Raw genomic sequence first — 23,259 nt, forward strand, 5'->3', positions numbered from 1 at the left:
TCCCTTTCTCCATGTCCCTATCTCTGCCTCTATCTCTGGTGTCACTGCTTCTCTGGATAGGGTCCCACCTTCCACTTGTGATCTACTCCCTTAATGGTCTTAGGGCCCTCTGTTTCTGCAATGTAAGATTAACTGCTTCCCTGTTTTTGTTACAAAACCTCTACCTTTACAGATGTGACAGTCACAATTAGTCATGATAACAATTACTCACTATTGAATCATAAGAATTCTATCCCCATTTCCTTTCACCAGACCCATCTAGACAGGATGAAAATTATTCCATGGGAACTCTGTCTTCCCCTGCATACTCTGAAACTAAACTCCCTCTTGACAACTTGTAAGCCAGTCACTTCATGCCTCTATTGCCCCCTCATTTTAGGTAGCCAATGGCTAAGTTGCCCATCCCTATCTACTCTGTATACAGAGGGGGGATAGGACTGATACTTGATGTGAAGACTCCTTCCCTCTTAGTTGATACCTTGAGGTATAGGTACTATAAGTATAGGTCAAGTTAATCAAATTGTAGCAATTTACACTTGTTCTCTTCATCAGAAATTGTTTGTGTAATCTTTTCTAGTCGAGTTCTGATTATTAAGCCATTGAAGCTAGGTCAAATGGGTACTGTCCACAAGTTTGGGAATTCTTGTGCGTCTCCTCTCACTTCATACCAGCTGGATGCTTCACTCTCAGCTCTAGCCCTCCATGGCTATATCTTTGTCTGTGGGCTCAGGAGTCCCCAGGTCTTACCATGCTTCAGACCAGCCAGTCCTTCCTCTTTTCTCTCTCATCTCCAGGTCAGCGGGAGTCTATGGAATGTGGTTGAACTCAGCCCATTTCTTCATTGCTGCCTTCCCACTCTTCTACTCACCAGTAGACCAACTTGGTCGCTTTCAAACTTACATGCCTACCCATGCGTTCCCTTTGAGTTTCAGTCTTGGAGGGGGGGCTTGTCCTGAAGGGACTTGAGTGTTTGCCTAGATGGCTCACTGGTGATCAACTTGCTTATTCTAGACAAGAGACCTTTTGTCTTAACGTCTCCAAATAATAAACGTTTGATTTTCTGTATGGTCAGGGATGAGGAGTCACCCGGTGTGGGTAGTCTGAGGGGTGAGAGTGAATTGTTTTTCATGTACATACCATAAAGATCTCCCATTTGAAGTGTACAAATCAATAATTTATGTTTGTTCACAGAGTTGTGCATCCATCATGACAACTTTAGAACTTATTTATTACCTCCCCCCAAAAAGCCATACCCATTAGTAATTATTCCAACTCCTCTTCTTCCTAGCTCTAGGAAACCACTTTTATTTTCTTTCTGACTTTATTGATTTACCTAATACGGATATTCACCACATGTTGGTCAGTTTGTCATACTGCGGTGGCTTGTGTGTTGCTGTGATGCTGGAAATTATGCCACTGTTATTTTAAATAGCAGGGTCACCCATGGTGGACAAGTTTCAATGGGGCTTCCATACTACGAAAGTCTAGGAAGAAGGAGAGGTGGACCACTTTTCAATGGTTCACCACTGAAAACTTTATGAATAGTGGATGAAAATTGTCTGATAATAGTGCCAGAAGATGAGCCCCTCAGGGTGGAAGGCACTCAATGTATGACTAGGGAACAGCTGCCTCATCAAAGTAGAGTTGACGTTAATGATGTGGTTGGAGTGAAGCTTTCAGGACCTTCATTTGCTAATGGGACACAACTCAAAATGAGTAAAAACAGCTCTAAACATCCATTAATAATTATAACATGGAATGTATGAAGTATGAATCTAAGAAAGTTGGAAATTGTTAAAAATTATGTCAAACACATAAAAATAGATACCCTAGGCATTAGTGAGCTGAAATGGATGAGTATTGGACATTTTCAATCAGACTGTGGTTTACTATGCCAGGAATGGCATCACATTCATAATTGAAAAAAGCATTCCAGGGTCTATATTGAAGTACAATGGTATCTGTAATAGGATAATATCCATATGCCTACAAGGAATATCAGTTAATACCACTGGTATGTAAATTTATTCACCAACCACTCAAGCCATTGGTGATTAAATTGAAGATTTCTACCAACTTCTTCATTCTGAAATTGATCAAACATGCAATCAAGAGACATTGTTATAATTACTGGTGATAATGGGAAAGTTGGAAACAAAGAGGAAAAATCAGTAGTTGGAAAGTATGACCTTGGTAATAGATACGATGGTAGAAATCACATAATAAAATTTTGCAGGACCAACAGCTTATTTATTGCAAACACCTTTTTTCAACAACATAAAAAGTAAGTATGCATGTGGATCACACCAGATGGAACACATTGGAATCAAATTGAGTACATTTGTGGAAAGAGATGGTGGAAAAGCTCAGTATCACCAGCCAAAACAAGGCCAGAGGTCTACTGTAAACAGATTCATCAATTGCTCTTATGCAAGTTCAGACTGAAGCTAAAGAAAATTAAAACAAGGCCATGAGAGTCAAAAATGACATTGAATATATCTCACATAACTGTAGAGATCATTTCAAGAAAAGATGTGATGACCAAAAACCTGAAGAGTTGTGGGATGACATCACAAATGTCCTAAATGAAGAAAGATAAAGATCAGTAAAAGGACAAGGAAGGAAGGAAAGAAATGGATGTCAGAAGAGACTCTGAAACTTCCTCTCCAGTGTATACATGCTGAAGTGAATGGAAGAAATGAGGAGGTAAAAGACTGAACAGAAAATTTCAAAGGGCCGCTTGAGAACAGAGTATTGCAGTGAAATGTGCAAGGACCTGAAGTTAGAAAACCCAAAGCGAAGAACATGCTCAGTACTTTTCAAGCTGAGAGAACTAAAGGGAAAATTCAAGTGTTGGATTGTGATATTACGAATTGGGCTGTGAACCACAAGTTAAGCAGTTCAAAACTACCAGCTGTTCCATGGAAGAAAGATGAGGCTTTCTGCTCCCGTAAAGATTTACAGCTTCGGAAACCCTGCATAGGGTCGCTATGAGTCAGAACCGACTCCACGGCACATGGGCAAAATAATGAATGATGCAAGAAGCATCAAAAGAAGGAATACATAGAGTTACTGTACCAAAAAGACTTGGTCAATGTTCAGCCATTTTAAGAGGTGTAGCATATGATCAAGAACTCATGGTATGGAAGGAAGATTAGTGCTAGCCACACTGAAGGCAAAAAACAAGCCTCCAGGAAATTGATGAAATACAAATAGTTTCCACAAACGGATGTAATGTTTGAGGTACTCACTCATCTATACCAAGAAATTTGGAAGACAGCTACCTGGCCAACCAATTGGAAGAGATCCAAGATGACACAACAGAATGCAGAAACCATTGCACAATATCATTAATATGACATGCAAGTAAAATTATGCTGAATTCAAAAACAGCTGCAAGAGTGTATTGTCAGAAAAAATATATATGTATATTGTCAGTGAACTGCCAAACATTCAAGGTGGAGTCAGAAGAGGACATGGAAAAAGGTATATCATTGCTGATATTAAATGGATTTTGGCTGAAAGGGAATACTAGAAATGTATGTTGTTGTTGTTGTTAAGTGCCGTCGAGTCAGTTTCGACCCATAGCGACCCTGGACAGGGTTTCCGAGGCTGTAAATCTTTACGGGAGCAGAAAGCTTCATCTTTCTCCCGTGGAGCAGCTGGTAGTTTCGAACTGCTAACCTTGTGGCTCGTAGCCCAATTCGTAACTGCTATGCTACCAGAGTGTATATTTGTGTTTTATTAACTGTGCAGAGGCATTAAACTGTGTGGATCATAACAAACTATGGATAACGTTGTGAAGAATGAGTATTCCAGGACACGTAATTGTACTCATGAGGAACCTGTAAACGGACCAATAGGCAGGCTTTCAAACAGAACAGAGTGATGCTGAATGGCTTAAAATCAGGAAGAGTGTGCACCAGGCTTGTAACTTTTCACCACACTTAGTCAATCTGTATGCTGAGCAAATAAAAAACAACAGCAACACTGGATTATATGAAGAAGAACGTGGCATCAAGATTGGAGGAAGACTCTTAAAACCTCGCAATATGCAGTTGACACAACCTTGCTTGTTATAAGTGAAGAGGACTTAAAATACGGATGACAATCAAAGACTACAGCGTTCTGTATGGATTGCACCTCAATGTAAAGAAAACAAAATCCTCACAACTGGACCAATAAATAGCATCATAATAAAGGGAGAAAAGGGGTCAAAGAATTTTGCTTGAATCCATAATCAGCAGTCATGGAAGCAGCAGTCAAGAAATCAAACTTTGTATTGTATTTGGCAAATCTGCTACAAAAGACCTCTTTAGTGTACTAAAGAACAAGATGTCAGTTTGAGGACTAAGATGTGCCTGACCTAAACCATAGCATTTCAGTCCCTCATGTTCATGTGAAATTTGGACAGTGATTGAGGAAGACTGTAGAAGTATTATGGTGTTGGAGAAGAATATTGAAAGTACCATGGACTTCCAGAAGAACAAGCAAATCTCCCTTGAAAGATGTACAGCCAGAATGCTCCTTAGAAGCCAGAATAGTGAGACTTCATCTCTTGTACTTAGACTTGTTTTCAAGAGGGATCAGTATCTGGAAAATGACACCATGCTTGGTAAAGTGAAGGGTCAGCAAACAAGAGGAAGACCCTTACCAAGATGGATTGACACAGTGGCAACAAGAGTAGGCTCAATCATAACAACGCTTGTGATGGTGGAGCAGGTCTGGGCAGTGTTTTGTTCTATTGTGCATGTCTCTATGAATTGGAACCAACTCAATGGCACCTAATAACAATAGTATGGAGATTTCATATAAATCGCATCATTTACTATGTAATGTAGTAAGGAGCTCTGGTAGCGTAGTGGTTACGAGTCGGACTGCTAACCTCAAAGTCTGCAGTTTGAAACTGCCAGTGGTTCCGTGGGAGAAAGATGAGGCTTTCTGCCCCTGTAAAGATTTACAGCCATAAAAACGCTATACAGGGTTGCTATGAGTTGGAACCTACTCCACGGCACACCATCACCACCACTATGCAGTGTTTTGTGTCCTTGTTGTATTGTGTATATTTCTTTTCTTCATGTAGTTGAACAAGCGACCATTGTTTAATATGGATGTACCAACATTCATTTAATTGAGGAACTGCTAGACTTTTTCCAAAGTGGCAATACCATTTTCCGTCCTCACTAGCAATGTATGAGAGTTCTAATTTCTTCATATGCTTGGTGATACTTGTTAACTTTTAGTTATATAGCCTACTGCTTCTTAAACAGATGTTCAATCAACTCTCCCAGTTTTTTGCTTCACCTTTGTGCCTCTTCTTTCAGATTTACCTGTGTTACAACTCTCGAAACCTTTTCAGGATTCTGCAGTAAAAATGATGGTGTCTTCACTTCTCCTAGTGATGGCACAGGACTCAGTTTCTTGGGTCTGCTGAATCAGTTACCCTCAAGAGGTGGAATTTAGGAGTTCTCTTAGTCTTGGTCTGGTTACTCACAAGCTGAGTGTTCGAGTCAAATTATGTAGCTTCTCTGAACCTATCTTCTTGTCTATAAAACAGAGACTGGAAAGTACCTGGCATTCAGTAGATACTGACTAAATATCAGTGCCCTTATCTTCCCTAAACATGTAGGCATTTAAGAAGATAAAGATTTAATCTCTCTCCTTTAGGAATTTGTAAGCTATGGGGAGAGAGGAACGCATGCATAACTAGCATGGTTCGTCATTTCCAGCCACAATTATTGAGTATCAAATGCTGCAAATATATTAATTGCTAGGAGTATTATATGCCAAGCTTCCTGTTTTTCAAAAGGCTTACCATCTGGTGAAGTTAGAACTGGAACTTAAATATAAGGTAGACTGAAGGAAGTGCTGACTCAAAGGTAAGGGAAAGGAGAAGAACATTCTAAATACAAGGATGTTGCACAATTTGGACCACAAATTAATTGGAACATTTCCACAAGTATGACACTCAACTCTCTCTCTTAAGTCAGTTGAACTAAACTTCACGTGAACTCCTGGTATTCTGAAATAGCAAGGCTCAAAGAATAAATCAGCAGCAGAAATCTGTTCAGTGTTCTTTCTGGCCAGTGTGGCTCTGTGCCAGTTACCAGGGAAAGTTTAAAAAAAAAAAAAAAAGTAAATAAAAATCACATTTCAAAATAGTGAAGCAACATGCGGGGTAGACCATAGGTATGAGAATGCAAATGCTAAAACACAGCAGTGGAAGCCAAGATCCAGATCTGCAGCACTGTTTGTTATTTAATATGAGAAGGCTGCTGCTTTTCTGCAAACTGCTGTCAGAGGCAGCTGTCAGTACAGCCACTGCAGAACTGAGGTCTTCAATCTTAAACAAATCCCCAACTCACATAGGGGTCTGCAGCTTGTGTGGCTTTGACTGTGTCAGAGGCAGAGTTTGAAGTGACAAGTTGCTAAGGAGACGGGTCTAGAATGAATATCCTTATTTGGGTATATCACCTTTGCAGGCCCCTACTATACCATAAAGACAATCTGGGATGCATTTAAGATAGGTCTGCAGAGTGAGAAAAGTGTTTAAGAACAGAATATAGCATTGCACTTAATATCAGGCTATTTGTCTTAATCAAAACCCATCTGTCAGCCACTGTGGACCCTGTCATAGCCTTTTGCCCTCTAAAGTGCTCTCTCATTAAGAATACTTTGTGCCTTACCTACTCCTATGGCTGTTGTTGCTCATGCAGCCACAAGTTCTATTGGTTTTTGCCTTCTTCCTGGATTCCCTAATTCTCTGGAGTTCTTTGTTTCTGCCCAACCCCACTAGTGGCTTGACTTGGCTGTTTGTTAACTGAATAGCTGGGAAGATTTGAGCTTGGGGAGGGGGGGCGGGGACACGAGCTAATAAACTGTATACTAAATTTTACCTACCCAACCTGAAAGGATATCTATCATAAAGTAATTTTTTTTTTCAAATTAAAAGTTTGTTTTTTTGACATTGATTACATTGTTCAAGTTGTGTAACCAATTTTCACTAGCTCTTCCAAATTATACCATTACCATTAATGTAAACTCGCGATAAGCTGCTCATGTAATCTTTGACTTGCTGTTATCAATTATCAATTTGACCCCACAGAGATATCAGGAGTTAACCAGAATTTGTCAAGTTTGTCATAAAGAGGATTCTGAAGTCAACCTTTGAAAACAAACATTGACTTAGAATAACAAGTATTTCTCTCTCTCTCTTAGCACTTCTCCGGTTTCTAATTCTTGATGACTTTCTAATAGAAATGTAAAGAATATAGTGTTTTCTATGTCTCCTGCTTTCCCTCAAAGTAAAAAATGTTGAGAAAGACTGATTTAATACATTATTCCCAGTCAGAAGTTGTTAACTGTAGTATTTTACTTGGATCCCTTTTTCATAATAATAATCCCAGTCAGATAATCCCAGTCAGAAGTTAACTGTAGTATTTTACTTGGATCCCTTTTTCATGATTAGATGAGGTATTTGAATTTTAGTAACTGTTACAAGAATTCCTAACGCTTTAGGATTGAGGGTTAAGACAGGAAGCAGGAAATCCCTTTGACTTTATCATGAGTTGCCTGAAGAGTCTTTTGTTGTGTTGAAATTATGGTGGGCTTGAGTGTGTTAATTTGGAGGTCTATAAGAGGGCAGTGCTAAATTGCTTTCATAATAAAATAATAAAAATGTGAGAAATTATAAATTCCCAGGGAAATATGGAAGGAGAAAGGAATTAGACTAAACACATGGAGAAAGATCAGCAAGGAAAGGAAACAAAATGAGGGTGGGAGGGGGACCAGTGAGGGAGAACAGAAAAGCCTAAAGGAAATTTTTGAGCTGTGTGCTATAGGGGAGCGCACAGGGTCACCTGCTGTCTTGCTTCCACTGTGAAGTCCTCTGTGATGTGTCCCTGCCCCACCCCCATGTGGCTATGAGTGGATTCTTGCGCAGTGTTGGCTCAGGGGTGGAGGGGCTATAGCTAGCAGGAAGAAACTGACGTTTGGTGGCATTGTTACATGGGTGCATGTCTGATCTGCTTCACTAGACTAAACAAGTATATTCTTTTAGAATAAATGAATGAATGAGTTTGCAGGCAGAAGCAGCAGATACTGATTTCTTTCTAAGTGCAAATATACTAGGCCTCTCAGCCATTAATATGATAAAATTATTTACCAACTAATATGATAAAATTATTTACCAACAGGCACAAAGTAGGGGCCTGCTATGAACGAGAATGAGTAAAAAATTGCTTGCACTCTGGCTGTAGAATTTATTTTAATAAACTTTTAGAAAAGACAAATACATCATTTTCAACATAATCTCCTTGCTTTATAATACGCTTTGTCCATTTGTCAACAATCTTTCATATTCCCTTATTAAAAGTTTTAGATTGAGCTGCAAGCCTCAAATGCACCACTGTCTTCACTTCTTCATCAGAGGTGAATCTTCATCCTCCAAGGGCTGCCATTCAATGGAGCATGATCAGGACTACAGGGAGGATGCTTTAACACCTCAAAATGTAGTTTTTGCAGAGTTTCAAAAGTGTGGGCAAAAGTGTGTAGACGTGCATGGTTGTGCAAGATCACAGTGTCCTTGGATAGCAATCCTCTGGATTTAATCCGAAGTTTTGGCTTCAGCTCTTCAGTGAGCATCTCTGATAGTTGAACCTTTTTCCTCACAGTGTTCTAGTATTGGTTCTGGAGCATCCCAGAAAACTGTGAGTATCAAATTTCCAGCTGATGGTTGACTTCTGAATTGTTTCTTGGTTGGCGATTGCAAATGTTCCCATTTCATACTCTACCATTTACTCTCAGGTTTGTAGTGATGAATCCATGTCTCCTTACTAGTAAGCGGTTGTTTTTTTTTAAAGAAACTTACCTTCCTTCAAGTATCGGTCCAAATTCTGTTCGCAGATGTCGAAACACTTCTGTTTATACTCTTCCGTGAGTTGTTCTGTTATTCACCTTGCACAAAATTTTCGAAACCCAAGTCTGTCGTGGATTATTTAATAGGCAGAGCCATGGCTGACTTGTAAGTGATTTACCACAGAATCTACTGTCACTCATCTGTTTGATAGAATCATTTCATGTGCATGCTCAATGTTGTCATCAGCAGTGGATGTAGACAGGCATTTTAATATAACCAGAGTGTGGATAATTTTTTACTCTAACTTGTATTTGTAGAATTCACAAATTACTGAATCAGTGAGAAAGGTTATTTTCTTCATTGTCACCATGTTTTACTATGTAGAAAGAACTAAAATTTAGCCTCCAACATAAGAAGACTACTTGAATTACAAGGTTTCTTCCATAGCCTTAGAATCAGAAAACAGTGGCAAAGGCTTCTTCATATCCTTAGAATCAGGAAACAGTGGCAAAATAGCAAGTTATACTCCATTCTCTATGACAAATAATTGCTGTCTCACGTGTGTGTATGTTTTACTTTTTATTGTGAATTGAGTGAAGGTTTATAGAGCAACTCAGTTTTACATTCAACCTGTCATACACTTTGTTTCATTTCAGTGATTACATCAGTTATCCTTTCTCCATGTAACAACAGTTATCCCATTTCCTCCCTGTGGTTCATATTTCCACTTCACCCTCCTTCCCAACCCTTCTTAACTTGTCATTAGGTAAATGTTGCCCTTTTGACCATGAATGGTTGACCATTCCATGGTGAGCATACCTTGCTGGTGGTGTTGTCTCCCTCAATATACCTGTTTACTGCTTGGCTGAGAATTGGGCCACAAGAGTGAGTACCATTCCGGACTTGAAGGATGGCTGAGAGCCATAGTCACAAGTCAGAGCAGTTGGTAGTGGTCGCTGGGCACCATCTAGTTCTTCTGGTTTCAGAGTCTTGGAGGCTGATGTTCATATGTTCCATTAGCCCATTGCACTAATCAATTCCAAGCATCTTCAGTTTTCATTGTTCTTCTCTTATGCACGTGGAGTGACCAATAGTAATACCTCATGAGCTTGTAACATTACCAGTCATTACTCACCAAAGTAGCATGTAGAACATTGTCTTTGTGATTATGTTATGCCAGTTGACCATGGTGTTGCCTGAGACTATGGTTCTGAGCCACCAGGCCCAGGTCCTTGTTGCCTCAAGGTTTTTGATAATGGCCAAGAAGTTTTCCTCATTTTGCCCTCTTGGAAGACCCCCAGCAAGGTGGATTGGCAAAGTGGCAGCATCAGTGGGCTCAAGTGTGGCAAAAATGGTGAGGTTGGCCCAGGATCGGGCAGTATTTCATTCTGTTGTGCATAGGGATGCTATGAGTTGGTACCGACTCGATGGCACCTAACAACAACAACAGTGCTCTACTACATCCAAAAATTTGTTTGCAGTAAAGGGTAAATATCCTGTCAACCCTTACATATTTGTAGGTATACTCCCACTCTCCCTCCCATACATACCCATTCAGCTGGTATATTTGTCCATGTATCTACCAATAGAACAGTGTTGTTGTGGGGTTGCCTTTAAGCCTCACATTCCTCCCTGTGTCTTCACCCATCTTTATCATTCTTCTGCCAGCCCCCTTTTATTATATATTGTCTTCCCCATCACCTGAGTTAACATGTCTATCTTCTTCTAGCTAATGAATTACTCTCCCTTCCCTCCCACCCCTGGCAACCATCAAAGAATGTTTTTTGAGTGAAAACCTTTTTTTTTTCAGTTTGTACAACAGTGGCCTCATGCAATATTTGCTTTTTGTGGTTGACTAATTCTACTCAGCATAATGCCTGCCAGGTTCATACATGTTATGAAATGTTTCACAGATTCATTATTCTTCAGTGTTGTGTAGTTTTCTGTGCATATACTAAAGTTTGTTTATCCATTCTTCCACTGATGGGAATTCAGGCGGTCACAGTCTTTTTGCTGTTGTGAATAGTGCTGTGATGGACACGAGTGTGCATATCTCTATTAATGTCATGTTTTCTGTTTCTTGAGGATATATATATATATATATATGCTAAGTAGAGGGATTTCTGAGTCATAACAGTATTTTTATTTTTAACTTTTTTGAGGAATCACCATACCACTTTCCAAAGTGAGTGCAATCAGTTTACAGCCCCACCACCAACAATCTAGGAGGGTCCTAGTCTGTTTCTACACCCTTGCCAGCATTTGTTGTTTTCTGTTTTTTAACTGTGCTATTAATGCTGGTGTGAGATGGTATCTCATTGTGTTTTTTATGTGCATTTCTCTACTGCCAATAGACTCCAGGTGAGACCCTGTAGGAGCAGCACTGGACTGTGAAACCATAAGGTCGGCAGTTCAAATTCACCAGTTGCTTCTTGGAAACCCTGTAAAGGGTGGCTATGTGTTGGAACCTACTTGTTGGCACCCAACAGCAACAACAGTGGTTATAAATGGTGAACGTTTCTTCATGTCTTTGTCGGCTGCCTGAATGCCTTCTCTGGGGAAGTGTTTGCTCATGTTCTCTGCCCATATTTTAAATTGAGTTGCTTGTCTTTTTCTTGTAGAGGTATTGTAGTTTACTATAAATGTTAGAGGTTAGTTCCTTGTCTGATATGCCATTGCAAAAAAAAAAAGTTTTCTAGTTGGTGAGCTTTCTTTTTACTTTTTTTGTTGAAGTCTTTGGATACACATAAGTGTCTAATTTTTAGGCGGTCCCAGTCATCGATTTTATCTTCTGTTATTTACATGTTTTACGTTATATTTGATGTGGACTCCTGGGGTGGTACTATAGGATCAGCATTGGATTTTGAACCATAAAGTCAGTTGTTCAAAACCAGCTGTTCCTTGGAAACCCTGTACAGGGTTGCTATGAGTTGGAACTGACTTGATGGCACTTAACAACAACAACAACAGTTATATTCGATAGTGTATTTAAGCCATGTATCAGAGCCTATAGTTTGTCTCTATTTTTTCATTGCTATAGTTCAAGATTTTACATTTAGGTGTTTGATCCATGTTGTTTGTTTCTCGTGTAATTTTATAGCACTTTATAACAAACGGCTATTCTGGGATTCACCACATTGCATCAGTAATAAAATACATCTTGGATGTTTTCCATAACATTTCATGGTTCAGAGATAACCATCTTGTGTCCCATTTAGATGTCGCAAATTACCAACCTGTTGACATCATATCCCCCCTATATTCTCTCTTTTCCAGCCTGTCAGCTTCTTGAGGGAAGGAATCCTGTCTTATATTCTTTTCCGAAGCATTCTCTCCACACCTTAACTCTTATCCATAGTAATCTCTGCGTACATGTTATTGAACTTGACACGAGGGAGGAAGCCGGATGTAGCAGTGTGACCAGCTCAAGAATAATTAGTCAGGGTCCCCTGAGAAGGCCGGGCCTTGACATCTCTTTTTTCCATCACAAATGTTGTTTAATTACACAATATAAAGTTATATCTGACAGTACTTCCCCTTTCCTAGACCTACATCTAGCTGAATTGTGTAATAAGAAATTACTGTATTATTGCTGTTGAGACAGTTCCCACTCATGGTGACACTATCTATATAGGATTTCCGAGGTGCAACTGGTGACTTTGAACCACCAATCTTGCGGTTAGTAGTCCAGTGTTGATCCTACAGCGTCATACTAGAACTCATTGTTGTTGTTAAGTGCCATCTAGTTGGTTCTGACTCATTGCAATGCTGTGTAGGGTTTCCCAGGAGTGACTGATGAGCTTGAACCGCCGACCTTGCTGTTCAAACCGACTTTGCAGTCCAGTGCATTAGCCCTCAGCGCCACACCAGAATTCCTGGCACTCATGTCCACCAGAAGGAAACACTGCCTGATTCTGTGTCATCCCTGTGATCTGCTGCAGAGTGGACTGTTGTGATCAGTGGGGTCTTCACTGGCTGATTTTCATAAATACATTGTTCAGGCCTTTCTTCCTAGTTCCTTTTAATCTGGAAGCTCTGCTGAAATCCTTTCAGTGTGATAGCAATCATACAAGTCTCTAATGACAGATAAGTGGCTGGCTGTGCATGAGGTGCATTGACCAGGGATCAAACCTGGGTCTCCAGCATGGAAGGCAAGAACTCTACCACTGAGCCAGCACTGCTTTCTTTATGTTAACAATTAAACCAATCCAAACCTATTGCTGTGGTGTCAATTCTGACTCATAGCCGTCCTATAGAACAGAGTAGAGCTGCTCTATAAGGCTTCCAAGGCTGTAATCTTTATGGAAGCAGACGGCCACATCTTTCTCCAGCAGAGTGGTTGGTGGGTTTGAACTGCTGATCTTTTGATTAACAGCCAAGTGCCACCAGGCCTCCGTATTTCAACATTGTTGTTTCTGGATGCTGTTCAGTTGATTCTGACTCACTGTGACCCTGTAGGACAGAGTAGAGCTGTCCTGTAGGGTTTCCAAGGCTGTAAATCAATCTTCCTCCTGTGGAGCTTCTGGGTGGATTTGAATAACGACATTTCAATTAGCTGAGCACTTTAGGAAGGGATTTTAAGCTATAGAAAGCTTGGCCTGACATAACATCTCTTTTGTTTTCACAGTGACTCTGCAATTAGGCTATATTTTCAAATTCATTTTCTGGGAATCCATCTGTTGGTTCCAGTTATGCAATGTAGTTAAGTGCCATTGAGTAAATTACAACTCACAGAGACCCTGTGCATACCAGAACCAAACACTTCCCGGTTCTGCACCGTCCTCAAAATCGTTGTTAAGCTTCAGTCTGTGCTACTCCCACTGTGCCAGTCTATCTCGCTGGGGGTCTTCCTCTTTTTTTTGCTGACCCTCCACTTTACCAAGCATGATATACTTCTCCAGGGACTGGTACTTCCTGATAATTTGTTGTTAAGTATGACACACAAAGTCTCGTCATTCTGGTTTCTAAGGAGCATTCTGGTTGTACTTCTTCCAACACAGATTGGTTTGCTCTTCTGGCAGTCCACGGCACTTTTTAATATCCTTCTCTAGCTCAACTCAAATGCATCAATTCTTCCATGGTCTTTCTTATTCATTGTCCAGTATTCAAATGAATAAAAACTGTTGAAAATACCATGACTTGGGTCAGGCTTACCTTAGTCCTCAAACTGACATCTTTGCTCTCAAATACTTTCAAGAGGTCTTGTACAGCACAGATTTGCCTGATGCAATACGTCATGTGATTTCTTGACTGCAGTTTCCATGAGTGTTGATCCAAGCAAAATGAAGTCTTTGACAACTTCAGTCTTTTCTCCATTTATCTTGATGTTACTTATTGGTACAGTGATGAAGATTTTTGTTTTCTTTACATTAAGGTACAACCCATACTGAAGGCTGTGGTCTTTGATCTTCATCAGCAAATATTTCAAGTCCTCTGAGCTTTCAGCAAGGCTGTATCATCTGCATATTGCAAGTTGTTAATAAGTCTTCTTCCAATCCAGATGCCATGTTTTTCTTTATATAATCTGGCTTCTTGGATTACTTGCTCAGTGTACAGATTGAATAAGTTTGGTGAAAGAACACAACCCTGGCACACACCTTTCCTGGTTTTAAACCATTCTGTGTCCACTTGTTCCATATGAACGACTGTCTCTTGTTCTGTGTTCCTCATGAGCACAATTAAGTGTTCCAGAATACTCATTCTCCTCAATGTTATCCAGAGTTTATACTGATTCACAGAGTTGAAAGCCTTTGCATAGTCAGTAAAACACAGGTGAACATCTTTTTGTGTTCTCTGCTTTCAGCCAAGATCCATCTGATGTCAACAATGATAGGCCTCGTTCCACATCCTGTCTGAATCCTGCTTGAACCTTTGGCTGTTTCCTGCCAATATACTGTTGCAGCCATTTAAAAATTATCTTTAGCAAAATTTTACTTGCATGTGATATTAATGATACTATCTGATGATTTCCACAATCTGTTGGGTCACCTCTCTTTGGAATGGGCACAAATATGCATCTTTTCTAATCAGTTGGCCAGGTAGCTGTCTTCCAAATTATGTTGGTATAGATAAGTGAGAGCTGCATCAGTTTGTTGAAAGATTTCTACCTCTGTTCCATCAATTCCTGGAGCCTTTTTCTTTGCCAATGCCTTCAGTGCATCTTGGATCTTATTCCTTCAGTACCACTGGCTGTTGATCATATGCTTTCTTTTGAAATGGTTTACCATCAACCATTTCTATAATACAGTGACTGTGTATTCTTTCCATCTTCTTTTGATGCTTTCTGCATACTCAATATTTTGCCTATAGAATCCTTCAGTGTTGCAAGTCGAAGTTTGCAGTCAATTCTTTCAGCTTGAGAAATGCTAAGCGTGTTCTGCCCTTTTGGTTTTCTAACTCCAAGTCTTTGCACATTTTATTAAATACTTGATTTTGTCTTCTCGAGTTGCCTTTGGAAGTTTTCTGTTCAGTTCTACTTCCTCATTTCTTCCATTCACTTTAGCATCTCTGTGCTGGAGAGCAAGTTTCAGAGTCTCTTTTGACATACATTTTGGTCTTTTCCTTCTTTCTTGTCTTAATGGCCTTTTGCTTTCGTCCTGTATGATGTTCTTGATGTCATCCCACAACTCTTCTGGTCTTCAGCCATTAGTGCCCAATACATCAAATCTGTTCTTGAGATGATCTCTAAATTCAGGTGGGGAAGAATTTTGTCATTGCAGGAGCCATGCCAAGTCTCCTGAGATGAGACAATTAGTGGGAGAGGTGATTCAAGAACACAGACATCTGAAAGGAAGCAAGGGTCTTAGAGTCGATTACATGAAGGTAGCTGGGCCTTTTGGACATTTTGTCATTCATGCATTCAACAGAATGTATCAAACCTGTGCTCTGTGACATGCACCATACTGCAAACAAGATGCATGAGGATAGCAGTAAACTAACACACAAACAAACAAATGAAGAAAATAGCAGATCATGCTAATTAAATAAGGTGGTATGACTGAGAGTGGATGTGTGATCAGAAAGGCATCGTGACATCCTTAAGGATCATGATGAAGAAGATTCCGGCCTGAGAGAACAGCCAGTGTGGAGATCCTGTGGCAGACAGGAACGTGGTATGTCCCAGGAGCAGAGGAAGCCTCTGTGGCAAGCATCGTGGGTGAAGGGGGGGTCTTGTATGGGTTGTATCCTGCCAGACCCTGTACTCTGTGTCCTTTGTTAATACTGTGTCTCTTCTTCTCTTCTAGACGACTTTGCAGAAGAGGAGGAGGTGCAGTCCTTCGGTTACAAGAGGTTTGGTGAGTCACAAAGCACTTGGTCTTCTCCGTACTCAGTATGGGAAACAGTAAAAGACTCAGAGACTTAAACATGCTCATTCCTGGGCCTTTAAGGCTCAAGATGCACTTTTGTCTCTGAGGTCCAGTTTTGGTTAGGATTTTGAGTTTCTATACAACATGTGGATGATTCTTCACAACGGTGTATGCCTCACCACTGTGAGGGCCATGATGCCCGGGCGTGGAAAAGTGATGATGTTTGTGGGATCGGCTAGGTACCAAGTCCAGAGTGGTGGGAAAGGTTAATCTGTGACTTGACAGAAGCAAAATACATGGACTTCCTCTATTACAATATCTAGAAAACATCTTTTTTTCTTGTCTTACCATTGACTTAGGCCTCATGCTCATAATTGAGTGTTAGTGGAAGAGTGAGAGGGAAACTTCTCCCAGGAACCTAAATGGGCAGAAGTGCTTTGTGGTAGGCTGATTAATGCCCTCCTAACCCCAAAAGGTGTATGTCCTTATTCTTGGAACCTATAGATGTTGGTTTATATGGTGATTTTGCAGATGTGACCAAGGATCTTGAGATGGAGATATTAGCCTGGATTATCCAGGTGGTCCCTGTTTATAATCACAAATGTCCTTAGGAGAAGACAGGAGGAGATTAGTGTACAGGGAGGAGAAGGGGAGTGATGATGGAAGCAAAGATTGGAATGATACATTTTGAAGAAAGAGAAAGGGTCCATTAGCCAAGGACTACAGATGACCAGTAGAAGCTGAAAAGGGCATGGAAATGGATTCTCTCCTAGAACCCCCAGAGGGAATGCAGCCATGCCAACACATTTCTTCTCAGCCAACTGAAACCGAGTTCAGATTTCTGACTTCCAGAACTGTACGAGACAGTTGCGTTGTTTTAAACCACCAAGTTTGTGATAATTTGTTGCAGTAGCCACAGGAAGCTCACACCGTCTCCTCTGTTTCTTAGGCTGCTGCACACAGCACCCTTCTTGACTTTAACCATGCTTGTGTGGTCTGCAATTGACACTGAAATGGCAAGGAAAGTTGCAAAGTGTCAAAGACAGTTAAGGGAATCCATGTTTTTGTGTGCAACTTGTTTCCATGCCTTGACCAGAAGAAATGGAGGGCAGAGGAGAAAAGAGTGTAATGTGTGTGTTTGTGTGTGTGTGTGAGAGAGAGAGAGAGAAAGAGAGAATGAATATGAAAAAGAATGAATCTACTTCCTGTTGCTTAAAAAAACAAAACAAAACAAAATCCTGGCTGGGCTTTAATGAAAGTTAACAACCCCCAGCTGCTCTGGCTCCCTAGTTGCTTTGGCATTTTTCTCCTTTGGGATACACACTTCTACATTCCTTTCTGGGGAAAAGCAGGACTTTGAAAATGGGGAGACAGTGTAGCACCAAACCTGGAGCTCTTCATTCATCTGCACAGAGAGGCCTATGCACGGCCCTTTCTCCCTTCATGTTAATGTTCTGCATCAACACAGTATTCATATTACTGTTCTGCATCAACACAATTTGGTACATGGTGGCGGTCTTCTTCCCCATGGTGTATTCACTGAAGGTAGCAGCAGGACTGAGAGGAAACCAAGAATTATAAAGAAAAACAAATGAAACAAATAAAAACATTGAAAGGTAGAACCCAAGAAGCAATATTGGATCCCAGGGTAGTAAAGAGGAAATCAAACTTATGAAAATAAGGCAAAATAAATGTTGAGATGCCTGTATATTTTGGAAACCAGTAGGGATATAAAGAACAAAGAGAAAAAGTCTCTTTTAAAATGGTGATCTTGAGAGATATTTTAATTACAATTCCATGACTATCTAATTAGGTAGTAGATGAGTGAGGATTTGGTGAAAAACACACACACTCACACAAAATAGTAAGTTGAGGTCAGGATTTAATTGATGGAGGTTAAATTATGGGTGGAAATTACAAGCGGGTGACTCAGAGGAGATGTGATAACAACTTGCAAATATTGGAAACCATAAAAACATGTGAAGAGAATGATACCAAGTGGTACAAATAGAAGAGAGGGATTAAATTCAAATGGAAACGTTGGAATGAGCTATGAAAGAAACATTCCTAAATGTTGAGAATTCTTAGACTTGGCTTTAGGTAAAGTGATGGATAAGCAACCTAGGAGTAGAATAGCATTTGGGAGATGGAAGGACCTTTGAGATGATTTAAATCTACCTATAATACTACAGATAAGATAGTTGTGACCCTGATAAATTAAGTGATTGCCCAAGCAAGGTTGCTAGGCCTGGGGTTGAATTAATTGGTCTTCTAACTCTCAGGCTAGCATAGCTTGGGGAAAGGCCCAGCCTTGAAGTTACAGTACCTGTCAACTTCTCTGTCCTAGAAAGGGACCCTGTTGCTCTCTAACCCTAATAGGGGCTGGACCTTGTCACTTGTACATGGTTGAGGAATATGGGTGTGGTTCAGTTGAAGGCAAATGGATTTTTTCAGTTCCTAAGAAGTGGCTACAGCTGATCATTGAAACCAGAAGAACTCAGACCATTTCCTTCAGGTATGGTTAAACTTCATCCATTCAAGGAAGACAAAGTCTCTTTCACAAAAGAAGTTGGTAACAAGTGGCAGTTGTCCAGGGATGGGGCAACCACTAGGCCCTGCATCTGATCAGTCTTGGTACTTGAAACCAGTCACTTAAACTTTTCCGGTCTCTGATTCTGCATCTGCCCAATGAGCAGAGAGAGAGATCTGCTAGTAGATACCTGATTTTAGAATATCAAAAAGTGTGACTGGCCTGAAACTTCATTCCTGAAGAGATGTACAGGTATAAGTTGCCTTTTTTTTTTGGCAAAAGTAGACAAGTAACATATGATGTTATTGCTAAGTACCAGTGAATCGGTTCTGATTCATAGCGACTCTATAGGGTTTCTGAGGACTGGTAAATCTTAGTGGAAGCAGAAAGCCTCATCTTTCTCCTGCAGATAGCATGTGGTGGTTGGTGGTTATGTGCCGTGGAGTCAGTTCTGACTCAGCGACCCTGTTCAGGGTTTCCGAGGCTTTAAATCTTTATGGGAGCAGAAAGCCTAATCTTTCTCCCATGGAACAGCTGGTAGTTTTAAACTGCTGACTGTGAGGTTTTCAGCAAGATTCATAGGAATTAGTTATTGTCTACTTTTAGGTATGCCTTGCTTTATGCAAACTCAGTAAACACCATCTGAACTTAGACTGCAGATGAAAGGGGAGTTAATTATCTGCAGGGTAAAAGGGGCATTATTTTGGCTAATTGTTAAAAGGTGGGTTTGTTTCTAATGAATAATTTTCATATGGTTATTTAGAAGTATTTGCTATGTAAAATTAGACTGTTTACATAATTTTTGCTTTTCCATATAGCTAAAAGATGAGTACAGAATTACAATAGAGAGCAAAGTGAAGGTTTTCTCCAGTGGTAGGTTATTGCATTAGTACAGTGTTCCTTTATTTACTCAGGGGTTCATTCTTGCATTCTAACCTTAGCCAGGTCTTCTGTTTGCCTTCAGACTTTCTATACGTCACACTTGTTAGCCTCTTTCCCAAAGTTCTGGGCAGGTGTCTGGAGAAGATGTAGAATAAAGTCTGCTGGTTTTGCCACTTATTTGCTCCTTAGCAAAAACTTTGATGAGAGGAAAGTTTGAAGGACTAATTGAGTATTTCCAAACTACAGTCAGACATTGAGCATTAGGGTTTCCTGGTCTTAGTATACACAGCTAGCTCATTTTCTAGAACATGACATACAGGAATATTGGTTTTAATTCTCTGTAGATAGAATAGATAGCATAGTGGCTCAGTATGATAAGCACTGGACTGCAACACATAAGGTCAGCAGTTCGAGCCTAACAGCTGCTCATTGGAAGAAAGAGGAGACTTTCTGCTCTTGCAAAGATTTGTAGCCTTGGAAACCCTATACAGGGTTGCTATGAGTTGGAACCTACTTGGCGGCTCTTAACAACAACAAATAAAATATGAGCGGGCTTCAAAAGTCAATGGAAATTTTAAAGCTCCTTGTATACTCTAATTACGTTATTCTCCTTACTTCCCAGTTACTGTTTTCTTTAAAATATCGTAATAGCTCTAGAATCCTGTATTTTAATAGCAGAAAGGGAAAGAAAATTCGTTCATATTCTGAGGGATTTCCTTGTAAAATTTGGAATTTGTAAAAAAAAAATTATCCAAAAATGTTTTCTGAAACCTTCAGATTATTCACATTATTAGCATGAATGCATTCAAAAACATTTTTTTTTAAAATATTTTCATTAAAACGGTGTGGAGTAGGAGGAAAGAAGAATATCTTTCCAGTTCCAAGGTATAAGTACATCAGAATTACATACAAAAGGGGGAGAAGTGTGGGAAGTTGGCTGAGTTCCAGATTCTGCCTTTAGCCTATGTAGAAGTGATCAGAACATATCCAGTTTGTATTTGTGTGCTAACCACAAGGTCAGCAGTTCAAAACCACCAACCACTCTGTGGGAGAACGATGAGACTGTCTGCTCCCTTAAAGATTTACAGTCTTGAAATCCCTGTATAGGGTTGCTATGAGTCAGAATTGACTTGATGGTAGTTTGTTTTTTGTTTTGTTTTTATCTTACTGAAGCACTTAGAAACTTACTTTTCCTTTGAGTCCAGCAGGCTGGGTGTTATCTTTCCTAATTTATGGAAGCAATGAGGTTTAGTGGTATGTGGGTGCTGAAACCAAATGTGTGGGTTTGAATCAGAGTTCCCATACTCATCATCTGTGTGACATTGGACAGATTAGTGAATTACTATTTTATCTTTTAAAAAACAAAAAACTTTATTGTGAATTAAGTAAAGATTTACAAAGAAGATCATCAGTTTTACATTCAGCAAATCATACACTTTGTTTCTTCTCAGTGATTTCAGTTCCTTCTATGCACCAACAGTTACCTCAGTTCCTCCCTGTGGTGTCTTATTTCCATATCTGTACCACATTCCTTCTCATCCCTTCTCAACCTTGTCCTTAGGTAAATATTGCCCTTTTGATCTTGAATGGTTGGCCATTCCATAGTGAACATACATTATTAGTGTTGTTGCCCTCCTATATACGTATCTACTGCTTGGCTGAAAATTGGGCCACAAGAGTAAATTGTATTCTAGATCTGAAGGGTAGCCAAGGGCCATAATCTGAGGTTCCCCTGGTCTCTTTCTGACCAGTAATCCAGTCTTTTTTTGATAATTTTGGCTTTTGTTCCACATTTTCTCCCACTTTATTCCAGGACCTTCTAATGTGATCCCTTTCAGAGCAATTGATAGTAGTATCCAGGCACCATCTAGTTCTCCTGGTCCTAGAGAGTCATGGCAACTGCTGTTCACATGTTCCATTGGTCCATTGGACTAGTAGATTCCAAGCATCTTCAGTTTTCATCACTGGAGAAACAAATGGTTGCACCTATTAGATTGCTTACTCATGAGCTTTTAAGATCTCAGTCATTATTCACCAAAGTAGGATGTAGAACATTGTCCTTGTGGACTTTGTTTTGTCAGTTGACCATGGTATCTCTGGACACTAAGATCTTCAGTCCCCACGCCCAATATTAGTATTTCGGCTTTTAAAGTCTATTTCCTAGTTTGTGAAGTTTGGATTATACTAGGCCTGCTAGACAGGATTGTCATGAAAATCAAATGTGAGATTAGATTAGCCTAGCACAGTTTACACTGTACGCGTCCCATAAGCATTCCCATCATTCTGATATTGGTGATTATTGTTAAGTACTGTCAAGTTGGTTCCAACCCATAACAACCCTGTATGGAGTTTCTGAGGAGTTTGAACTGCTGACCTTGCGGTCCAAACTGACTTTGCAGTCCAGCGAATTATCCCACAGCACCACACTATTCATCTTTAAATCTCTTGGGCCCGCTGCTTTAACATGGTGACTAGGACTTAGGCCCATTGAACCTTCTGGTCTCCAGCAGTCTCTCGGATTCTTATTCCATCACAATCCTTGCTTTACTGGAGGTTTCAGACTCTCTGCCCACAGCGCTCCTGCAGGCAGTGTGGAACCCTAATGGAGAGCACTCCCAGGATGCTCTAGGCCTCCCTCTGGAATTGTGCCTGCTTTTTCCATATCTGTGCCATGGGAGCACTAAACTGACTTTGTTTCATTTGTCGTGTGGTTTATCTTGTGTTCTTTCTGTAATATAATCTGGTATAATAATGTTGTTGTTGTTGTTGTTAAGTGCCATCGAGTCGGTTCCGACCCATAGCGACCCTGTACAGGGTTTCCGAGGGTGTAAATCTTTACGGGAGTAGAAAGCCTCATCTTTCTCCCGCGGAGCGGCTGGTAGTTTCAAACCGCTGACCTTAAGGTTCGCAGCCCGATTCGTAACCACTACGCTACCAGAGCTCCTGGTATAATAATGTAGGAGGTCTAAAATTGGAATGATGGAGGAGCAAGAGATACACAGCTCAGTCCATGAAAGTCACAGGCAGATTAAAGGGTACATAGCAAGCAACTGTGGGCAGCTGGAAACATTTGCTGTCGGTGTGCTACAAGTAATGCCTCGACAGAGCTGATTCCTTAGCGCTCATTATAGAGATCATTAGCAATGATGAGGTAAAAAAAAGTCTGAAAAATTGCAAACAATAGCAGAAAGTGAAAGGAAGCATTTTCTGTGGAGTAGAACTTAGGTCTTTGGAAAAAATTCAGAAGAAGCTACTGAAAACACAAGTTTGAGATTGTGTTTCAGATGCTCCTAGGTGCTGTGCATGGGTAATGTGCTTGCTTGCAAAGTGAAAGATTGGAGGTTCAAGCTCACCCAAAAGTACCCTGGAAGAAAGGCTTATTGGTCTACTAAAATATCAGCCAGAGGGCACAATTCTACTTTGACATACAGCATGTCACCATGAGTCCAAGTTAACTTGGCACAACTGGAGGGTTAGTGGAATGTTGACATTCTTTTTTGATATTGATGATAAGAGTTCAAATGGCTGGCTTATAGTTTAAAACAGAGGCACCAGTTGCCTTTTACTTTCAGGTCAGTAAGCATGTTCATATAAATTAAATAATACTGTTTACCCACAACACAAGCCTCTGTATATGTACGGTCTGAAACAAACAGCTCTTCCCTTTCCCTTTGTTCCCCTGA

The 23,259-nt window shown here is 40.2% G+C and overlaps 1 protein-coding gene across 1 annotated transcript in view; it reads left to right on the forward strand.

Annotated features, from left to right (window-relative positions):
• The window catches only part of COLEC12 (collectin sub-family member 12), a 294,512-nt gene that overhangs the window by 60,341 nt on the left and 210,912 nt on the right, over window positions 1-23,259 (forward strand). The window contains exon 4 of the mRNA XM_006867297.1: window positions 16,102-16,152. Within this exon, the coding sequence (XP_006867359.1) occupies window positions 16,102-16,152 (51 nt within the window). The remainder of the gene's footprint in view (window positions 1-16,101; window positions 16,153-23,259) is intronic.

This window comes from Chrysochloris asiatica, unplaced genomic scaffold (genome assembly GCF_000296735.1).
Source record: "Chrysochloris asiatica unplaced genomic scaffold, ChrAsi1.0 scaffold00103, whole genome shotgun sequence".
Lineage (NCBI taxonomy): Eukaryota > Metazoa > Chordata > Mammalia > Afrosoricida > Chrysochloridae > Chrysochloris > Chrysochloris asiatica.